Source organism: Balaenoptera acutorostrata, chromosome 20, assembly GCF_949987535.1.
Source record: "Balaenoptera acutorostrata chromosome 20, mBalAcu1.1, whole genome shotgun sequence".
In the NCBI taxonomy this organism is placed as follows: domain Eukaryota; kingdom Metazoa; phylum Chordata; class Mammalia; order Artiodactyla; family Balaenopteridae; genus Balaenoptera; species Balaenoptera acutorostrata.
In genome coordinates, this window is record NC_080083.1 from 2330860 (window position 1) to 2351327 (window position 20468).

The window sequence follows — 20468 nt, forward strand, 5'->3', positions numbered from 1 at the left end:
ACCACAATGAAGAGTAGCCCCTGCACCACAACGAAGAGTAGCCCCTGCTCGACGCAACTAGAGAAAGCCCGCGCACAGCAATGAAGACCCAACGCAGCCAATAAATAAATAAATAAATAAGTTTATTTATTTAAAAAAAAAAATGAGAAGGTAAGAGTAGGTCGGATTTTAAGACCCCCCTAAGCTCTGTTCTGAGACTGGTTGGTCAGGGGGCCTTTCTCTGATGGGGGAGTCAGGGACACATGTGCCCCCAGTACCACGTTCCCAGCGCAAGCCTTGGGTCTCCCTTACACAGTGGCATCTCCGTATTGTAGCTGGGCCGTGGACCTCCTCTTTCTCTTCCAGAAATTTGAACAAACCCGTGTAGTTTTTGTGGACCTGAAAATGATGTTTCGCCAGACACAGAAATTATTGGATGGAAGGATAATGAATAACTTTTTCAACTCTGGCTGCTTCTTGTTTTGAACCATTAAGAGAAATACAACGAAATTAAAACTTTCACCAAAGTTAAAACATCAGACCTTTTTCCTGAAAAGTTGAGTCCTTGGAATTCAGAGAACACACGTGCAGTTCGACTTAATGCCTTGATGGGCCACACGCAGCCTTTCTAACAGAAGACACTGTCGGTGATATGTACATGACACGGGCGTCTCAAACAGTAGCAGGGAGAGACCTTTGTGTGCCTTCTGTTACTCTGACACAGTATGGACCATTGTTTTTAGGGTGACTCATTCGATTTTTGCTGTATGTATCATATGACACCAATAAGCAGCCTCTTAAAGAGTTAAACACACTGAATGTCTGTGCCTAAATAACTGTATCAGTTTCTAAAATAGAACGTCGAAGGTTCGCAGTGTGTTTAGCTTGTACCACTGGTTCTCTCGTTGTCACCTCTGAACTGAGCAGCATGGCGGCCGGTCACTGCCAGCCTCTCTGGAATTGGCTTTTAACTCTGTGTGTGCACACGTGCATTCTGCCCTGACGTCAGTTGTGTGCCTGTGCGCCTTGTGTGTTGTTCTTTCAGCTGTAAAGTGTCACAGCCGCTCGCTGGGTGTCTGGAGCTGTCGCTGGAGAGGGAAAGTAGGAAGTTGGAGGCATAGCTTCTTGGGTCACTGAGATGACTTGTCCGGCTCTCTCCCTGTGGATGCTTTGATACAGCATCTCCGGCCCTCCAGCAAGGGGGCCAGTTCTCGTGGGGATTCCTGAGCAGTTTCCGAGCGAACCTCACATGCGAACCTCCAACTGTTGGGGGCCTCTGGCATTTTATTTGCCCCGCGAAGTAGAAACCGGTCCTCTGGTATCTCAACAAGCATAATCCTTTCACTCTCACATGACTTATTTTTTCATAGCTTCAGTTTGCATCTGTGGCATTAGAGCTGTAACCTATGATTCTAAAGAGCTACGTCTGCTTCCCTGCTCCCAGGCCCCTGTCTTTACAGATTGGCTTTGAGAAGTGGGCATGAGCTTCCCGGAAGCTTTTAGAATGTGTGTACTGTAATAGTAAAAGAAATCTTTTTTTTTTTTTTTTGGCCTTAACTGTAGGACAGTAGAGGGAAGCACGAGCCATTCTGTCAATTACAAGGGCCTGATTTGGTTGGTCTTGGACATCTCTGCCGACACCCTTGTCTGTTGGTGACAGTCTAGTGGGAGGAGCCCGGCGTGTTGAAGTTTTAGCATTTTCTCTGTCTGAAGACCTTTGACTTCCAAAAGAGATGGGGACAGTCGAAATTCAGACGTGCTGCTCTGAGCTTTTCCCCGTGGACAGCGCCAGCTGTTAGCCCTTGTGTGTGTAGACTAAGGTCGTGTTGCGTTAAGTGACACCTTTACCAGCCTTTGCCTCCCGTTTCTATTTTCCAGCTCCATGGTCTCTGTCAGCTATAGCAGAGCAGGTGGTGGAAGAGAGGCCGCCCAGCCCTTGCCATGATGGGAAACCACAGCCATTTCTGTGTGAAAGGGGGAATGTGTAGAGGAGAAATAACCTTTTGATAAAGAACCAAACGGTCTCCTTAGAACAGCCACTGTTGCCCAGAGTCGTTGTCATCAAGTCTCTTTACCTTTTTTTTTTTTCTTTTTGCATTTTGGAGTCAACTCTGCACAAAGATGATCCTTCCCTCTTTTTTTTTTTTCTTTATTCTTCTCAGAAGATTCAGCAGTCTTTTGTTTGGAGCACAAAATAAAGTTGTTCTGCAAAACAAAGTCTGTCGTGAAAAAATTTTTGAGATGCAACCAGAGTGCTGAGCGAGGGCCGTGGCGTTGCACGTGCATAGTGAATGCAGCCCAGGCCGTGCTTTACTTTTTTGGAGTTTATTTTTATGTTTCCTTTTGAATACAGTGTCTGATAAGCTTGGAATTAACACTGTTTTAGGTGAAACAGGAAGCCGTCTGCATGACGTCTCATTCTGAAGAAGTTAGAAAGTTCTGCTTCCTCTGTGTCAAGTCTTGATTTCACCTTTTCAAGCTGGGGTCTGACTTCCTTAAGCTCGTCTGAAACAAGCCACCACCATGTTTTGGGCTGATTTCCAAAATCTCTTTGGGGTTCAATATGCATAGATGTTTGCTTGATCATAAAAGATGTAGTTGAATCAGATAAGTTTCTGTGGTGACGGTGCTAATTGGAATTGAACTGAGAACTAACGAACAACGACAAAAGCCTCGTGAATAAAACTCACCCTGGAAATCTAAAGACTTTTTCAATCCAGAAGCATATAACTCAGCGGGATCCAAGATTCAAAGTGTGACTTGAAACTCTTGGAAGTACGTACGTTTGTGAAGATCTGGGTCCAATTCAGCAACCTCCGTCAGGCAGAACTCATTGCAGCTCTCGTGTGAAGAACTTCTAGACCATTAGCTACGTCATCAGGAAGGTGAGACAAGATGGGATCCACGGAAAATTAGGAACAGGAAAGCCCTTTAACTCAGGAGGACATTGTGGGTGTCATACAAGAGAGCACAGAGTCACTAGAAAAATTCGACTTGGTGACAGAAAGAGGAGAGGTCGATGTCCTCTCTGTAAAAATAGTTCTGACATTCGCTGGAGTTGTCCTAGTGGGACAGGAATTTACATACTGGGAGATCTTTACCTCGGACTGAGAATCCTTAGGATGATATAAAACTCATTTGCCAGGTGTTTTCAAATACAAACAAGAAAAATGCAATCTCAGCTTCAAATGCACAGCTGTCTCTGCCCCACATATTTTGATCTGTCTTCCTCTGGGGACTGTCGAGTATTTTTATATGTAAGCGTTTATGAAGTGCTAAATAAACATGTCGTTATTTAGAAGAGTCTTTTGCCTGATTTTTAATCACTGGCCACGTTTCTGCAGGGCCTTCCGGTCACTTTGTTCTCAATTTTCCAGGGTGTGTCATTTCAGAACTTTAAAGCCACGTCAGACGATTGGAATTGAGGCAGAAGCAAACGGTATTTTCAACGCAAGTTGTAGATAGGAGGTTGATTTTTTTTTTTAAGGAAGTTATATTTTGCTCAAGTAAATTCCACTTGAGTATTTTTTTTTAATCTTTTTTAAAAATTTATTTATTTATTTATTTTTGGCTGTGTTGGGTCTTCATTTCTATGCGAGGGCTTCCTCTAGTTGCGGCAAGCGGGGGCCACTCTTCATCACGGTGCGCAGGCCTCTCACTATCACGGCCTCTCTTGTTGCGGAGCACAGGCTCCAGACGCGCAGGCTCAGCCGTTGTGGCACACGGGCCCAGCCGCTCCGCGGCATGTGGGATCTTCCCAGACCAGGGCTCGAACCCGTGTCCCCTGCATTGGCAGGCAGACCCTCAACCACTGCGCCACCAGGGAAGCCCCAGGAGGTTGATTTTTAAGTACAAATGTTATTTTTTTTTAAATGATTTCATTATTGGAAACAAGAGGGCAAGGAGCAAATATAATAATTTTGCATAAATGAATTTTTAATTAAAGATTCTGGAGTATTGGAAAGTACAGGACATGGTATTTGAAGTCTAGAACTGTCTTGTTGAAATTTAAAAACAAATAGTAGATTGGTGATTTACTGTATTGGATTTCTTCTTATTTATGAAGTAATATTTAGGTGAACCGGTAATAAAATGGAGGTGTTAAAGAAAAATATTCATCCTTCTCCCCCTTGAGTAGCGTCCTGGAAGGTAATCAGTATTCTTCATCTGTTTCACACACATACTCTCTCAGATATTTGGTCTGCTTTCTTTATTTAGTCTGATGTGAGGAGTGGGTCTTCTTCTTCCAGATGGACAGCAGTCACGCCTGCACCGTTTATTATATCACCACACATCCTTTGCCCGCAGAACTGAAACCCCACCTTGACATCGTTCATTTCATCCGTTTTCAGAGAGACTTTCCCAGTATGCTCTTGTTCTTTTTTCTCTGGAGCTGATTCTGCTTTAAACTGTCTTCATGGGATTATAAGATTGCTAATACAATTTTTTACACTCGGCCTTTCATCTTAAAGTGTCATCTTTCATATACTTTCTTGAATTTTATTGTATTCTGAAGGCAGATGCTTTTAAGTATCTAAATCTGTTTCCTGTTCTGTATTTACAAATGTCTGTTCTCCCTTGAGTGCGGTGATTCTTTTCAGTTTATACTGTGAAATCTATTCATGGATCAGGGCCTGTTTTTTCCCATCACTTATTCTTGCTTCAGTGGATAAAAGTGTATCAGGGCCTGTCACTCGCCCAGGATCAGTGGCTGGATTCTGCCTCGATCTGTGCTCACTCTGCCTGACTGCTCTTGAAATCTTCTTCTCGTATCTTAAACTTGAAGGAAGCCTCTTTAAGGTAAATTTCTGTTGCATGTCGGAGACACAGACAGGGCAAGGAGTGCAGAGGAAGAGGTGCCAGTGGGGGAAATTCACCCGTGTCCAGTTTCTTCTCTGTTTGGTGGAGGCGGCACGTAGGAGCTGGTTTTGGGGGTCTGTTTTGCTTGGCCGTTGTCCATTTCAGGCGTGTCCTGTGGCCGTTCCCGATCTGCCCCCTTTTACTACTGTCCTTTGTGCCGGGGATCAACCACCCCGGCCTCCTCGGACAGGCGTGTCTTTCTTTGTGCCACTGATCCTTTGCGGGAGGGTGTCCCCCAGGTGTTGCTTCCAGCCCTGGCCGCCCTCCAGGACCCGGGGCCTCAGTGGGGTTTCCCACATCTTCAGTCTCTTTGCAAGGGAATCGGGGTAAACCGGTAGCATTTTTGTCGTCACTTTCCCCCACTTAGTCTCTGCGTCACAGAAATTCTTCAAAGTCAGAGGCACGGACATGCTATCTTTCTGTAGTCTCTGGTGCCGATGCAGGATTTTTACGATGTATTCCTGTGTTGCTTGCTGTTGGGATTTGGAGGGTAAGAGGCTTGTGTTCAAAATGCCGTTTCACGCTGTTTGTTTTTATTGTCATAGACATACTTACACTGAAGTTCCGAGGACACTGACACCTGAGACAGAATGCTTAACTGATTAACCTGCAGACTTCTTGTAGGTTTGTGTTGTGCACAATAAGAAGAAACATCTTGGGAACATTTCCTTCCAGGTCAGGATACAGAACGAGCAAAGGCACGGAGGACGGAAGAGGAGGAGAGCATCAGGCGGCCGGGCTTTGGTCCGGAAGCCAGTGGGTGGGGGGGAGTCACGGGCCGTCGGTCTGTGCGGCCCCAGGAAGGGCCTGGGTGGGCCCCATGCAGTTGTTCAGGAAAGAGCTGTGCTGAGCGCGGGGTGGATGTGCTCCGTCTTCTTTACAAATGCTAGTCTCCCGACCGCGAAGGCAGCAGCGGTGTAATGCGACGTTTCCCTCGCGTAGTTAACCTTTGAATACCTTAAAACTAATCGCAAGCAATAACTCGCGTGTCCTCGGGTCAAAACCGACCGCAGCGCCGAGCTGTGCCCTGTGTGATGACCTAGGAGCCGTAGAAAACCGACACTATTTGAAGATTCTGTTCTGTAACCACACAAGGGAGGCCGTGCGTTAGAGGCATTAGACAACGCTTAATAAGTAAGGGGTGAGTACAGACATAGGCGCATGTACACGTTTAAATACCAGTGAGGGGTACAGAAGGTAGGCAGCAGTCAGCGAGCAGGGGACGTGGTCCACGGGCAGGACACACCCCCATCTCCCGTGTTGGTGCCTCGGGTGGCCTCACATACAACTGACTGACTATCTGCCGTTCTCAGGGGTGGGTGGCACCTCCTAAGAGCAGGTTACCCCATAAAAATAAGAGCAAGGAAAGAAATATTGGCAGCATTTTTCTTAAATATACATTAAACAAATTTGGAGAAGAAGTCCCATCAGCATTATTACTTTTTTTTTTTAAGAGTCCTTTGTGCCTCTCACAGGACACCCACGCGTCATAGAAAAACCTGAGAAAGGCATGTCAAACAGCTGGGTTTTCACCCCAGATTCCCCACATACAAGCCTTATGACCTTCATCAAGTGTTTCATCTAAAATGAAGGATTGTAACTTACGGAGTTTTTGCGGAAAAGTAAATTAGATAATGATTTTAAGACCCATGGCACGGGCCGTGGAGTTATATATCAGACACAGATTTTTTTGTGGAAATTATTCATTGTCACCAGAGTTGTACATGCTGGGAGCAGACGGGAAACACGCCTCGTTTCTGTGGCTGGTTAAACGTGGTTGCTAAACGACGCAGCTGTCTGAGCTGCACCTGAGAAGCAGACTGCGCAAAGCGCGAGAAGTGCAGCTGCAGGAGGCTTTGGTGTGCAGTTGTATTTACAGCACCGCGCGAGCTGTCCTTTTGGGCGATTCAAGGGATTTCCAAGGCTCCGTTGGCTATACGTGTGAGTTTTACTTTGCAGATCAACCCGAGAGCCTCTCGTGTGTCTTAGGAGGCCGTAGCTGACCGTGAACAGTGTTTAACCCACAGTGGGCCCTTGGAGTGTTTCCTTTACTTAGTGAATTGGCTAGTGTACACCTGGTTGTATGCTTGAGTATTTCTTAGTATCCTTTATAGAATACAGAGTCTTTATTCTTCTGCAGAACAGAGGGAATGTCGTACTCGGTTTATCGCTGGGGTTGTTGCTGGTCGATCCCAACAGTCTGAAGCCAAGCGGTGTCCCTGCTCACGGTTACAGCGCTGATGGGACCAACAGCGTCCTATGCTTCTTCTCCCTACACACACACACACACACACACACACTTCTGTGGGTCTTCTCCCTACACACACACACACACACACACACACACACACTTCTGTGGGTCTTTTCCCTACACACACACACACACTTCTATGGTTCTCCCTACACACACACACACAGACACACTTCTATGGTTCTTCTCCCTACACACACAGACACACACACACAGACACACACACCCCTGTGCTTCTTCTCCCTAGACACACACACACACACACACACATACACACACACCCCTACCCCTATGCTTCTTCTCCCTAGAAACACACACACAACCCCCTGTGCTTCTTCTCCCTAGACACCCACACACACACACACACCCCTACCCCTATGCTTCTTCTCCCTAGACACACACACGCACACACACTTCTATGGGTCTTCTCTCTACACACACACACACACACACACACACCCCATGCGTCTTCTCCCTAGACACACACACACACCCCTATGCTTCTTCTCCCTAGACACACACGCACACACACACACACACCCCTATGCATCTTCTCCCTACAGACACACACACACACGCACACACCCCTGTGCTTCTTCTCCCTAGACACACACACACTTCTGTGGGTCTTCTCCCTACACACCACACACACACACACACGCACATATATCGCTGTTACGTAACATGGTAGGTCTTTAGTCCAGTAGCTTCGTTAACCTACTTAAACAGCTGGCGGGGTTTTCTCACACTCACTCTTGCTGTCCTAGCCCAGCAGACTAGCGTTGCTAGTGTGGAACGCTGCCCTTGATACCTGAAAGCAGGGGGGCTGGGATTGGTTCTTGCATCCTTGCTACTTCCTTATGGTGTCGAGATGAGTCTTCTGTATCATTTGATGTTGTGAGTCACGGAGAAACTTAGGTAATCAAAGGGAGCACCTTGGCGGAATGTAATTTTATTCTTATTAAATTATCAAGGAGTGAAATAAAAATGGATTTTTAAAAACAGTCTTCCTTTGAGGGGTGCTCTAAATCCTCCAGGCCAGGTGGCAGGACGGGTACATGGATGGGTAAGAAGGTGCCCTCTTTATCACCTTCCTGAGAATGGCTGGGACAGAAATGAGAGGTGTTTTCCCTGCTCGTACCTAACCTGATTTCGCTCTCTTTCTGCATACTTAACCATCTGATTTCATACTGTGTGACACAACAGGGAAAATAACAAAAACCAACCCCATTCGATTAAAAAAAAAAAAAAAAACCCTTACCAATTTCTGAAATACCTGATATTTCGTTCCAGAAAAAGTCATCAATTTACTGATTTTTTTCTTTTTTTTCACTCAAAAGAAAGGACTGTGGAGACAAGAGTGTAGGGCAGTGTGACTTAAGTGTTTTAAGTTCTGTTTCACTTAAATTTATTCTACTCAGAGCAACAGGAGAAAGCTTTGAGAATTAAGGACAAGTAAATTCAACCGCAGAAGCATGAGTAACTAGGTTCCTTTCAAAAAGATCAATAAATGAATATTTTAAACTTCCACTGACCTTATTTAAAGTACACTGCCAGAAGTGTTCTGTTTGAGCCATTCTGATACATTAGTCACCTTTTTGCAAAACAGCTGTGGCAATTTGACACAATAGAAAGAGCAGTGATTTAGGAATCGGAAGTTGGGAGGTGTTGTCTTGGCTCATTCACAGGGAGAATGAATGACAGGCTAACGTCCCCTGGATGAGGAAGCCATGCATGAGAGGATTGACGCAGATGGTCTGTCTTTAAAAGGCTCTTCTATGAGTCTGGGCTGCAGTCTGGAAACCACAGAGAGAACTCGCCAGGAAAGTGTGGGAGAGCGGAGAAGCCTCACCCTCATGCAGAGTTGCACTGTTGCTCTAGAGTACAATTACCATTCTCTTGGGGGGCAGACACATGAGTCAAGATTCCCTTGTACCTAAGAGGTGGCAGCCTCGTGGGTTTAAGCAGGAAGGCACTAAAGGGCTTGCAGGATCGTTGGGGGATGGGGGGATGGCTGGAGAGACAGACTCCAGGCTGAGCTTCCGGGAGCAACGCTCGAAGTTACAGCGCACAGAACTGGGCCTGCCAGGAGAGCTGCTGCCTCTGCCGTGAAGGGGAGCCTTAAACCAGGACGCTGCCTGCCTGGTCGGAAAGCTGCCACCAGTTTCCAGCCGCAGGCGCACCTTGCCTCTGCTTCCGTCTGTCTCCGCATAGTGAAGGCCCTGTGCCCTGCCTCTCCTTCCTGACTCGGGTCCCGTTCCACGGCTTGTCCACTCTTTCTGCTGGGACCCTAAATCCCCCATCGGAAATCCTAGCTGCAGGGGGGGGGGGGTCCCGAAATGTCATCTGTCCAACCTCTGTGCGCCAGGTGGGGGTTAGATTCACATTGACACACCAACCCGTTGTATCCACCACGGACAGTAAGCTAACTATTTTATGATAAATAACATTTGGGTTTTTTTTGCAGTTTACAGTTACATCCTTTTTATTTAGAGCTCATGTCAAGTCACTACATATAAAAATGCTATCTCTGGCCATTCCGGAGAAGACATCTCTCTGATAAAAATTAAGAGCGGTACCCACGTTATTTCCTAAAATGCAAAGCTGGTACGGAAAACAGGATTTTCAGTTTGGGATCCTCCTCCCAGAGTTGTTTCCTCTTCTCGACGTTGGTTGTTTCCGTCTGTGTCCTGGGTCCCGGGGGGACATCCTCCACCTTTTCAATCTGATTTGCTCTTTGCCGTGCAGACCTGTGAAGGAAGACTCGGAGCCCCCCGAGGTGGACGCCCCTGGCCAGTGGCACGGCGTCTACGTGAACAGAGCTCCTCCGACGTCTTCAGAGTCTGCAACCACCGTTAAGTCCCTTATCAAGTCATTTGACTTGGGACGTCCAGGTATTTTCGTCATTCTGTTTCATAAGCGAAACTCAAATTCAGACCGCGGCCCCATGGATCAAGCCCGTCGTCCTCCACCACCCTGGTCCCACGTTGGTGTGACCACGGGGCCCTTCCCAGGCCATCCACGTGTAGACATGGTGCACGATGCCCTCTGGGGCTCCAGTGAGACAACAGAGAGAGTCAGCTCTCCTGTCCTCCTCTCCTCAACTCCAGTTCCTGCCTCTCCACCTTCCTTTTCTGCCTCTGTGTCTGTTAAGTCCAGGCCACTGCTGATGGCCTTCTTGCCATCTCGTGAGGATTAACAGGGTCGGCCAGAGGCTCCGTCTCTTGGGAAATGAGGCACGGATCTGTGTGTTCGGCTGCCTTGCTGACACCCTGGCCTTCTTTATCCTAGAACGTGCTGCTGCATGCTTCTCCCCGTAGTCTTGTGTGCGGCCGCGGGCGCTGACCTGTCGTTCCTGATCGTGGGACATGCCCAGCTTTTTCTGGCAATGTCTGCCTGACTCACAATTCACCTTTATTCACTGTTACCGCCACATGAGAAAAATGCATCTCTCTACTGTACACCATAAAGACAAGGAAGAGAAGAAACCAAATGTGCCTGTATCCAAAATACAATATATTTCTTCCCTTGATGGCAACAGATATGCCTGTTGTAGTGGAAGGCCAGAGTAACAGCTAACCCTAGGATGCCGTCTCTGCTAAAATAGTTTGGGGCTAAATTAGATTAAGATTAGACTACAGAGACTGGAAGCTGTGAAGGCTCAGTGACTGCATTCGGTCTGTGAAGGTGGGAAAGGAATGAACAATAATGGTTTATGCAAGAGTGTTCTGTTCTGCCTGCTGTAGGTGACTCATCACCTGTATGTTTTCTTGTTCCTCGTGAGTCCTACATCTAAGACCAGCCCCCATTTAGTTAACTCCCCCCAACTCATTCCCCAATTCAATACTGGTCCAGGGCAGAAGAGGGGGAAAGAGTACACGTAATACCTAATTAGCATCATGGGATACTTCTTTAGCCACCAAAAGAGTAGCAAGTCAGGAACTATTATTTGCTGTTTTGAACCGGAGCAGCATGGAAGTGTCCCCATCTCTTTTCTTGGCAGGTGGAACTGGGCAGGACATTTCTGTCCATAAGGCCTCCAGGAGCCCCCTGAGTGGGATCCCCGTGAGGACCACTCCAGCCGCCGCTGTTTCTCCAATGCAGGTATCAGAGCCAATGGCATGGGGCGGGGGGTAGGGCTGGTGTCACACGGTACCCAGGCAACAAAAGGGAACCAAGAACCAGCAGGTTTATTTTTTTGAGGCACGTTGAACATTTTTTTTAGTACACTTAAAATAATACTAATGAAACTTTCGTTAAAAATTACCTTTTGGTTCCTGAGGAAGGTCTGAGATGCTGCAGACGTCATACAGTTTTGTTAATGCCTCTTTCTTGGTTTCCCATAAGATGACACTGTCAAAGTTTTCAGTTAAATGAAGATTGTAATTTTTATTAGAAGTGGACATTGAACTGGATATATTTCTCAAAGAATCGATTTTTTAAAATGCCCCCAGGGAGAGAGAATGTTTACAGTTTATAAATTCTTAGAGTTCACTGCATGTAACTGCATGTAAAACCTGAAGGTTTTAGACCAAAGCCTCTTGGCATTTCTATGACCAGGGCCTTTGTTGTTATTAATGGCACTCAGCATTTTGCCTCTGCTGAGCTAAGATTGATGTTGTCATCAACAAGTTCCATTTTTGATGTTATTAGTAGTTATGGATATTGTTTGGGATCTTTTAAGCTTTAAAAAAAATACTTTTTTCACTTTTTTGCCCTTGAAGGTAACTTCCACCACCTTCTGTGTAAAACCAAATAAAACAATTATTTATTTTATGATAATCATTTTTTATTTAATAAAAGTGAAAGAGGTCATGCTTCGTTTTTACTTATCTTTGTTGAGCTATAAACACAAGTTTGCTAGTAAATGTTTTACAACTGGCTCCTTGGGGGAAAGAGCCCCGATTTGTAGTGTTTGCCAATTTCTTGGTAAATATTCCCGTTGTGGCCAATTTCAAGCTGTTTCTACGACCTCAGTGCATATGGGGTTGAGAAGAGATGTACGTTAGATAGTATTTGTACAAGACAGACACAGCAGGTATGAAAACCCCATTAGCAAAATGTAGAAAAATAATTAGGAAGCAGTGAGTTTTGAGTATTTATTACTTTTGCCTTTAACATAGTCTCATTTTAATAATGGCTGTGTTTAGTAGCTTAGCCTGCAGAATTCCTGAAGACTTATCAATTGGCCCTATGAGCAGGTACACACCAGCTGCAGCACACCGCTGGCTATAATTCACATACCGTGAAGTACAGACCTCTTCAATACGTAACTTGAATGTTTCCATGTGTAACCAACACCAAGATAAAGCATGTCGGTCACCTCAGAAGGGCCTCTCGTGCCACCATCTCGTCAGTGACCCCTTAGAAAGAACCGTTCTCTGACCTCTCTCGCCACAGATCAGTCCTCTGGGATCTCAGACTTCGTCACTGGATTGTTTTGCTCAACATTGAGTCTGTGAGATTCGTTCCTATTTTTGTGGCACTTTGTTCTTTTTTCGTTGCGGTGTCACGTTCCTTTGTGTAAATATACCATTCTACTGATGGTTTATCCATCCTGCTGATGGTTGACTTTTGGATTATTTCCAATTTTTAACTCTTGTGCTTATTTTATTTTATTTTATAAATTTATTTATTTATTTTTGGCTGCGTTGGGTCTTCGTTGCTGCGCGTGAGCTTTCTCTAGCTGCAGCGAGCAGGGGCCACTCTTCATTGCGGTGCGTGGGCTTCTCACTGCGGCGGCTTCTCTTGTTGCGGAGCACGGGCTCTAGGCACGCGGGCTTCAGTGGTTGTGGCACGCGGGCTTCGTTGCTCTGTGGCATGTGGGATCTTCCCGGACCAGGGCTCGAACCCATGTCCCCTGCATTGGCAGGCGGATTCTTAACCATTGCGCCACCAGGGAAGCCCTTGTCCTTATTTTTAAAATATCTTTTTTCCAAAAATTTCAGTATAAAAGGGAAAAAGTGAAAAATCCCTCTTGTTCCCTAGCCCCAGAAATAACCACTGTTTATGGCTTGTTGTGTATTCTAGATGTTTTTCTTTAACATAAAAATGTGTGTTGGGGGGCTTCCCTGGTGGCGCAGTGGTTGAGAGTCTGCCTGCCAATGCAGGGGACACGGGTTCGAGCCCTGGTCTGGGAAGATCCCACGTGCCGCAGAGCAGCTGGGCCCGTGAGCCACAATTACTGAGCCTGCGCGTCTGGAGCCTGTGCTCCGCAACAAGAGAGGCCGCGACAGTGAGAGGCCCGCGCACCGCGATGAAGAGTGGCCCCCGCTTGCCACAACTAGAGAAAGCCCTCACACAGAAACGAAGACCCAACACAGCCATAAATAAATAAATAAACAAATACTTAAACAAAAAAAAAGAGTAGTTTAAAAAAAATGTGTGTGTGTGTAGTGAGGGAGAGAAAGTGTTATAAATTGGGTTACACTGCATGTTATTCAGACACTGACTCCTTTCGCTTTGTCATTGGCATGTACCCCTGAGGGCAGGGATTTTTATCCCTGTGGCTTGGTGTTATATCTCTTGTCTAGAACAGTGGCTGCACGTAATCATATCATAGTAGAAGCTCAATAAATATATGTTGAATAAATGAAGGAATGTATCACATATCTTTAAATGTCAGTGTTTGGAGAAGTAATTCATTCTTTTTGAAGGCTATATGGTAATACAGTGATTAACTTAACCTCTCCTCTGTTGATAGGCATTTAGGTTGTTTTGGATTAAACTTATTACAAAAGTGAAATTCCTTCTACAAATTTTTCCCCACTCAAGGGGCTATTTCTGTATGAATGTGTATCCCCATTCTTTTGTAAGTATGTCAGTCACTCTAGCTAGTTAAGCAGGAAGGAATTTAACACAGGGAAGGCTGCAGGGGAAGCTCTGGTCTGCACTGCGCTTCAGCAAACGTTCCCAGAACACCCCCGAGTTGGCCCATTAAAGGAACATTTATTTCTGCCAGAATCAGGAAGTCTTCCTCTTAAGTGCAGCCTGGGACCACTCCTGTCAACATGTAGGTTCAGCCTTTGGGCCACGGCACAGGTGCAGTCCCCTGTCCTGCCCTCTAGGTCCATCCAGGTCGTAGCTAGTGGCAGGATTCCTTTCTTTTTTTAAGGCTAAATAGCATTCCATTGCATGCAAAGACCACATTTCCTTTATCCATTTATCTGTTAATAAACTTTTAGGTTGTTTCCACCTCTTGGCTAATGTGAATCATGCTACAGTGAACATGGGTGTGCAAGTACCTCTTCAAGATCCCGTTTTCAGTTCCTTTGCGTATCTACCCAGAAGTGGTATTGCTGGATCACATGGTAGTTCTATTTTTACGTTTTTGAGGAACCTCCCTACTGTTTTCCATACCAGCGGCACCATTTCACATTCCCACCAGCAGTGCACGAGGGTTTTCTCCACACCCTCACCAACACTTGTTTTTTCTGTGGTGGTGGTTTTTTTTATAATGACCATCCTCACAGGTGTGAGGTGATATCTCATTGTGGTTTTGATTTGCTTTTCCCTGATGACTAGCGATGTGGAGCATCTTTTCGTGTGCCCGTTGTCCATTAAAAAACAGTATTTTTTACACGCATCCTTGAATATGCATAGAATATTCCAGGAAGATGTTCACAAACCTGGTTAATAACAATTACCCCAGGGAGAAGGACTGGGTGATGGGAGTGAAAGGGAGACTTTGTTTTCACTCTGTGTCCCTTCTGTTCCTAATAGGATTTATTACCTATTCAAATAAAGAAGTCGTTTTAAAAGGTCCCCCTGGGGATTCTAACGAGCTTGAGAACTGTTATATGCGCGTGCGCACACACGCACCCACACACACACGCACACACACGCGCACACACCCCTTGCTCATGCTGTCCCTGATGTGACACGTCCACCTGTGTGGGTACCTTTTGGTTTCAGAGGCATTCAACCTTCAGCAGTGCTCGGCCGACCAGCAAAGGAGTGACTCAGCGCTTGGATCTCCCAGACCTTCCCCTCTCAGGTAAATCACCTTAAATAGGAAGTAGTTTTGACTTACGTATTGTGAGGTTAACTTTTCTTCTTTTCTTTGCATGAAACTGAGCTTAGAAAAAGAATCATTTATTTGCAATAAGTGGCATTTATTGCAAACGATTTCAAATTCTGAGTGTATGTGTTATGGACACAAGACCCCAGCTGTGTTCTGCTGGCTGCACTTCTCAGGGTGCATGAGTTTGGGAGAAATGTCAGGCTCTGGAGGTCTTTTGTCTGTTCTTTTAACTAAATCTCAAGAGCATATCTCATCTTTAAAAGTAACTATTTTGAGAAAAAAATCATATCTGATTCTGAAGGTCTGTCACTCCCACAGTACCTAAAATATGCCTCTTCTGAGCCATCTTTGGCTCTGAGTGTAGACCTCTTCCTGTTGTTATGCCATGTTTTTAAAACTTCGGATCCCGACGGTGAAGCGCTGCTTGTGACCGCAGGGCCTCACGCGCCTCATTTTCGCTCCTACTGCACGTGCCGTGCTGATGGCCGATGTGAAGGAGCTGCTGAGGGGGAACCAGGGTGGGACAGCGTGTGGGCTTGCACCTTGGCCCCCCTGCTGCCTACTGTCTGGCTCTGGCCCGGCTGTTCCAGCCCTCGGCGCTGGGGTTCCCCCATCTCCGAAACAGAAATCGTGCTGTCCGCCTCGCGGGACGGCCTGGAGGGTTGAGTGAACCCAGCCAGGCTGGGGACAGAGCCGCGGAGGGGCTGCTGTCACCTACGCACTGTCGCCTGCAGAGTCGGCTCACACCCCAGAGCCGGGAGGCGTCAGCGGAAGGTTCCGGCTGTCTAGAACCTGCACCCTGGAAATTGATGGCTGGCTGCGAGGTCACTGCTATGAGGAAACAAAAACGGTGAAAAGAACATGAACTGACTTATTCCTGGTGCCGGTTAGAAGGAGAGAAAGCCAGAAATCTAGACCGCATGGAGAGAAATCCGTTGTGTCTTAAGTGTCAGACAGTTTCTGTGACATGGTGAAGAAAAAAGACATCCCCACTGTCCTTCTTTTAGGCCATGGTCAAACACAGGTTTATCCTTAAAATAGTTGTTTCTGTGAGGCAAGTTTCACCCTTTGACTGTAAACTGTTTCACCTCACCACCTTATTTTTTTCCCTTCTGAATTTTTTCTTTTTCATGGAATTAATAGGATTTTAGCCTTAGATAAACACCGACATTGAGAATTTAAAGATTACCTTGGTCCGTTCCCTGCATTTTACAGGTAAGAGACTCAAGCCCTGAAGAGCTTAAGCGATTTACAAAGGCCACACTGATTTTGAGTAGCTCTGGGACCAGGATAGGACTTTTCCTGATTCCTTCTACCCGGTTGCCTTCGGGTGACGAGGCTGGCGATCGCTTTGATGAGCAGCTTCATAAAGAAGTGGTCACGGTTTGTACAGGGCTTCAAGTTGTCATAATGACGTCCAGGAAGAAGGAGATGGTGACCAGAGACCACGGGTTGTCCAGGGTCAGAGGAATAAGGAAACCAGAGGCGGTGCCCGCGTTGAGTTCTCCACATTGGCCGCGTAGCGTGAAATAGGAATAACTTGGTTATAAGCACAGGGCTGTGTGTGTTATGTTTTTTCAATGGTGGTAAAATATCTGTAACATCAAATTTACCATCTGAACCATTTTTCAGTGCATCAGGTGAACTTTTGGTCTTAGTATTGGTAATCTCTGTTCCTCCAGCTCTAAAGTTTCCTTTGTGTAGAGAAACCGTTCTTTTCATTGACAAGATAAATACTGATGCTGAGACCACAGCGGCGATTGCCCGGAAGTAAATAGTTCATCCTCAGCCACCGCCCTTTCCCCCCCGCAGGCCCCTGTCCACCCAGGTGATTCTGTTTACTTGGCTCGGAAAGGACTGCACGGTGACAATTGCCTGCTTTCCGGCCAGCCTTGCAGCATCACGTCCCCAGAAGCTGCAGGACCGGGGTTAATACACTGTTTTTGTTGTTCCCTTTAGTGACGTAAACTCTGTTTTTCTCTGCTCTTCCCAGCTAATTAGCCTCACTCCCAGCTTGAGCACCCATAATTGATGCTATCAGCTGTACAAGTATTGTTTTCTCCACGTGTGGCGTCAGAGGAGGGACCCTGGGCTCGGCCTGGTCACCAGCTGTGTGTGGCATCAAGCAAGTGACCCGTCTCCTGCTCCCAAATCCTCTGTACATACAAACTAGACAGTCTTGGGAATTTTCTCCCATTCTGCACTTTTGTGATCCTTTAGGAAGTATCCTCTGGAGGGTTAGGCTGTTTCATTAGCTGTTTTGCCACAGACTAATATGACAGCAGAGAGGAGCCTTAGAAGAAATACCGTGACTGATTTTTGGCAAGCCAGGCCCTGTGGTTGGCATGGCTTCCTGTCCTGGGAAATGGGTGTCATCCCTGTTCCCGGCATTTTGACCCGATAATCCCACTAGGGGTCTTCCTGCTGGCGCCCTCCCTCAGATGCGCGTCGATTAGAACACGGCGCTTCCCCGGGGGTCAGGCTGGCTGCATGGGCCTGGCCACCCGCGCACCTGCCAAAGGCTCTTAGAAGCAGGATCTCTGCTCAGTGCCCTGCTGGTGCCATGTTGAAACTCAGGGTAGTTTCTGAACAAGGGGCTAACTTGGCATCAGTCCCTGTGAGTTACAGAGCCAGTCCTGCCTGGAGAATCCTTTCTAGGAAACACCACGTCCCTGTTTGCATTTTCATCACTCGGTCCAAAAAGTGTATCTATGTATCTCCATCTGTTATCTGTTGTGTATTTTTTTAAATAATTTTACTGGAGTGTAATTGATTTAAAATGTTGTGTTGGTTTCAGGTGCACAGCACAGCGATTCAGTGTCTGTTGTGCATTTGTACGTGACGCTGACGTGAGGATTGTACTGGGGAGTGTGGTGACCCGTCGGGCCTCTCCTCCTCACACGGGTGATTCTGTTGTCCCCACAGATCTTCTGAAGGGAAGGGCCGAGGACCTGAGACCGGACCCTTATCTCCGCAAGAGCCCCTCTCTCGAGTCCCTGAGCAGACCCCCTTCTCTGGGCTTCGGGGGCTCCAGGCTGCTGAGCGCTCCCACCGGGGGCTGGAAGCCACAAAGCAAACTCAGGTATCCATCAGAGCCTGTTATGTCTCCTGCCTTTGCAGTGTCACACCAGCAATTCTGACTGCTGACGAGGTTCCGGCCGAACTGTCTTCCTTTTGTCCTTTCACACTCCTAAATACCACTTCTCCGTCTGTGTCAACCCTTCCCTGAGGTTGCAGCTCACCACCCAGTATCCGGGACACCCCCTTTTCTGCCTTTGGTGTCTGACGCCCATTTGGTATTTAATTTACCGTTGCATAGTATGTGTGCCTTTGTCCCCATTTGGGCTATAATTTAGTGGACAGTAAATACTTCATATTAACACTTTGATCTCTTTCTCAGCCCCTTGTATTGTGCTACACTGAGCCTTTCAGTAAATATTTATGAATAGGCAGGTAGATGAATACACAAAATGGGCTACTTTAGAAGTAGTGGCTTTTTAACAAACATTAGAACTACCATTATGAGTATTATAAAAGGATTTTATGTAAGTCTGAATACCTCAGGTCAGCTATTGTCATATCTGTGGGTGTGGCCTATATTTGGACCCAAATAGATGAGGTCATATCTTTCAGAGGTTTAATTTAAAGCCCCAGATGTTACATTTCTGTCTTGTTTATGTGCAAGAGATTTAAATAATCAAAACAGGCTTTAAGTACCAGAATTAGTGCTATTCTGAAATTTCTCTTTTCTTTATGCCAGAAATGTATACAAACAGGCTATGTGTATATTAATATGCTATTTATATTATACATTCATCATGAAAGGTTAGATTAGTGAAGTTAATTTGTTGTTTCATTTTTATATTCATGTTATTGAGACAAACCAATAATAGAATAGAAATTATTTACTTTGGAAATTCTCGTATTATTATTATTATTGCAATCATATCTAGTTAACTTTGTAATTTTAAAGAAAACTGGTAAATGTTTTATTTGCTTATGCAGAAACTCTTTTGCAAGGCTTCCCTTCAGTCTTCTCTGATTTGTCAGGCCTAGAAACTTGGCTGACAAATTTGATGAGTTAAGTGATGAATTAAGACCAGGCCTAGTAAAAACAGGCAAAATCACCATAACTTCATCGTTAACGGTGATTCTGACCACAGAAACTCATGGACTCCAATTTACAAATATGCCGGGTACACGGGAGAGAAGCCACCTGAGGTCCAGAAGTGTCCCGTTACTCTTTTAAAAGTCATTGTCATTAAATAGTGGATGGATACAAAAGAATAATAATAAAATATGTCTAAGGCACGAAGAATTAACAGTACAATGGAGATGCACCTGGGTACCTACTTTCTAGTTTAAGGAAAAGAAAATCATTACTTTTGAAATTTCCTATCAGCCGCTTCATTGGTATCACCTCCCTGCCCCCCTCCAAGGTCACCACCATTCTGAACTTTCCTTGCTTTTCGTTATACTATCACCATGTATGTTTGTACCTCTAGCAGTATAAACAGTATATTATTTAAATTATATATTTAACATTTTGTATACATGGAAACATCTTGTGTTTATTTCCTTTTTTTTAAATTCAAAATTGTTCCTGTGATTCACTCACATTATTGCATACATCTGTAACTCTTTAGTTTTTATGGGTATATAGTATCCCCTTGTATGAATATATCACAGTTTATCCATTTCCTGATGAGGTACATTTGCTTGTTTCCAATTTTTTGCTATTATAAAAAGTGCTGCTGTGAACATTCTTGTATATATGCCCTGATGATGCATACCTCGGGGAGGAAATCCTATTACTCTTTTCTAAAAAATTGAGGTATAGTTGATTTACAATATTATATACGTTTCAGGTGTACAGCATAGTGATTCACACTTTTTAAAGGTTATACTCCATTTATGGTTGTTATAAAATATTGGCCATATTCCCTGTGCTGTACGATATATGCTTGCAGATTATTTGTTTTACACGCGGTAGTTTGTACCTCTTAATCCCCCCACCCTTATATCGGCCCCCCTCCACTGGTAAACACTAGTTTGTTCTCTATATCTGTGAGTCTGTTTTGTTCTATTCACTAGTTTGTTTTATTTTTAGATCCCGCATACAAATCCTGTCATAGAGTATTTGTCTGTTGCTCTTCAGTTGTTGCTACAGGTGCCGCTCCAGACGTGCACCACCTCCTGTTCTCGCTCTACTCCTAGTGGTGTAGGGAAATAGAATACCGTTCCACATGCTATAGGAATGTTGTTCTCATTTCATGACATTCGTCATGGAAGACACTGTGTGATCTTTAGTCCCTCTTTAGTATTTGGATAATTTTAGGTCGCGTACAAAGTGTA

The 20468-nt window shown here is 45.5% G+C and overlaps 1 protein-coding gene across 3 annotated transcripts in view; it reads left to right on the top strand.

The window, feature by feature from the left end:
* SPECC1 (sperm antigen with calponin homology and coiled-coil domains 1) overlaps window positions 1-20468 on the top strand; it is a 248034-nt gene that overhangs the window by 174789 nt on the left and 52777 nt on the right. For 2 of the 3 annotated variants that reach the window (XM_057535572.1, XM_057535571.1), the window contains 4 exons: window positions 9839-9984; window positions 11094-11194; window positions 15005-15086; window positions 18039-18195. In XM_057535572.1, coding sequence (XP_057391555.1) covers window positions 9839-9984; window positions 11094-11194; window positions 15005-15086; window positions 18039-18195 — 486 coding nt within the window. Of the gene's footprint in view, window positions 1-1857; window positions 3283-9838; window positions 9985-11093; window positions 11195-15004; window positions 15087-18038; window positions 18196-20468 lie in introns of those variants that run through there. The other variant, XM_007174118.3, reaches the window with a different exon arrangement.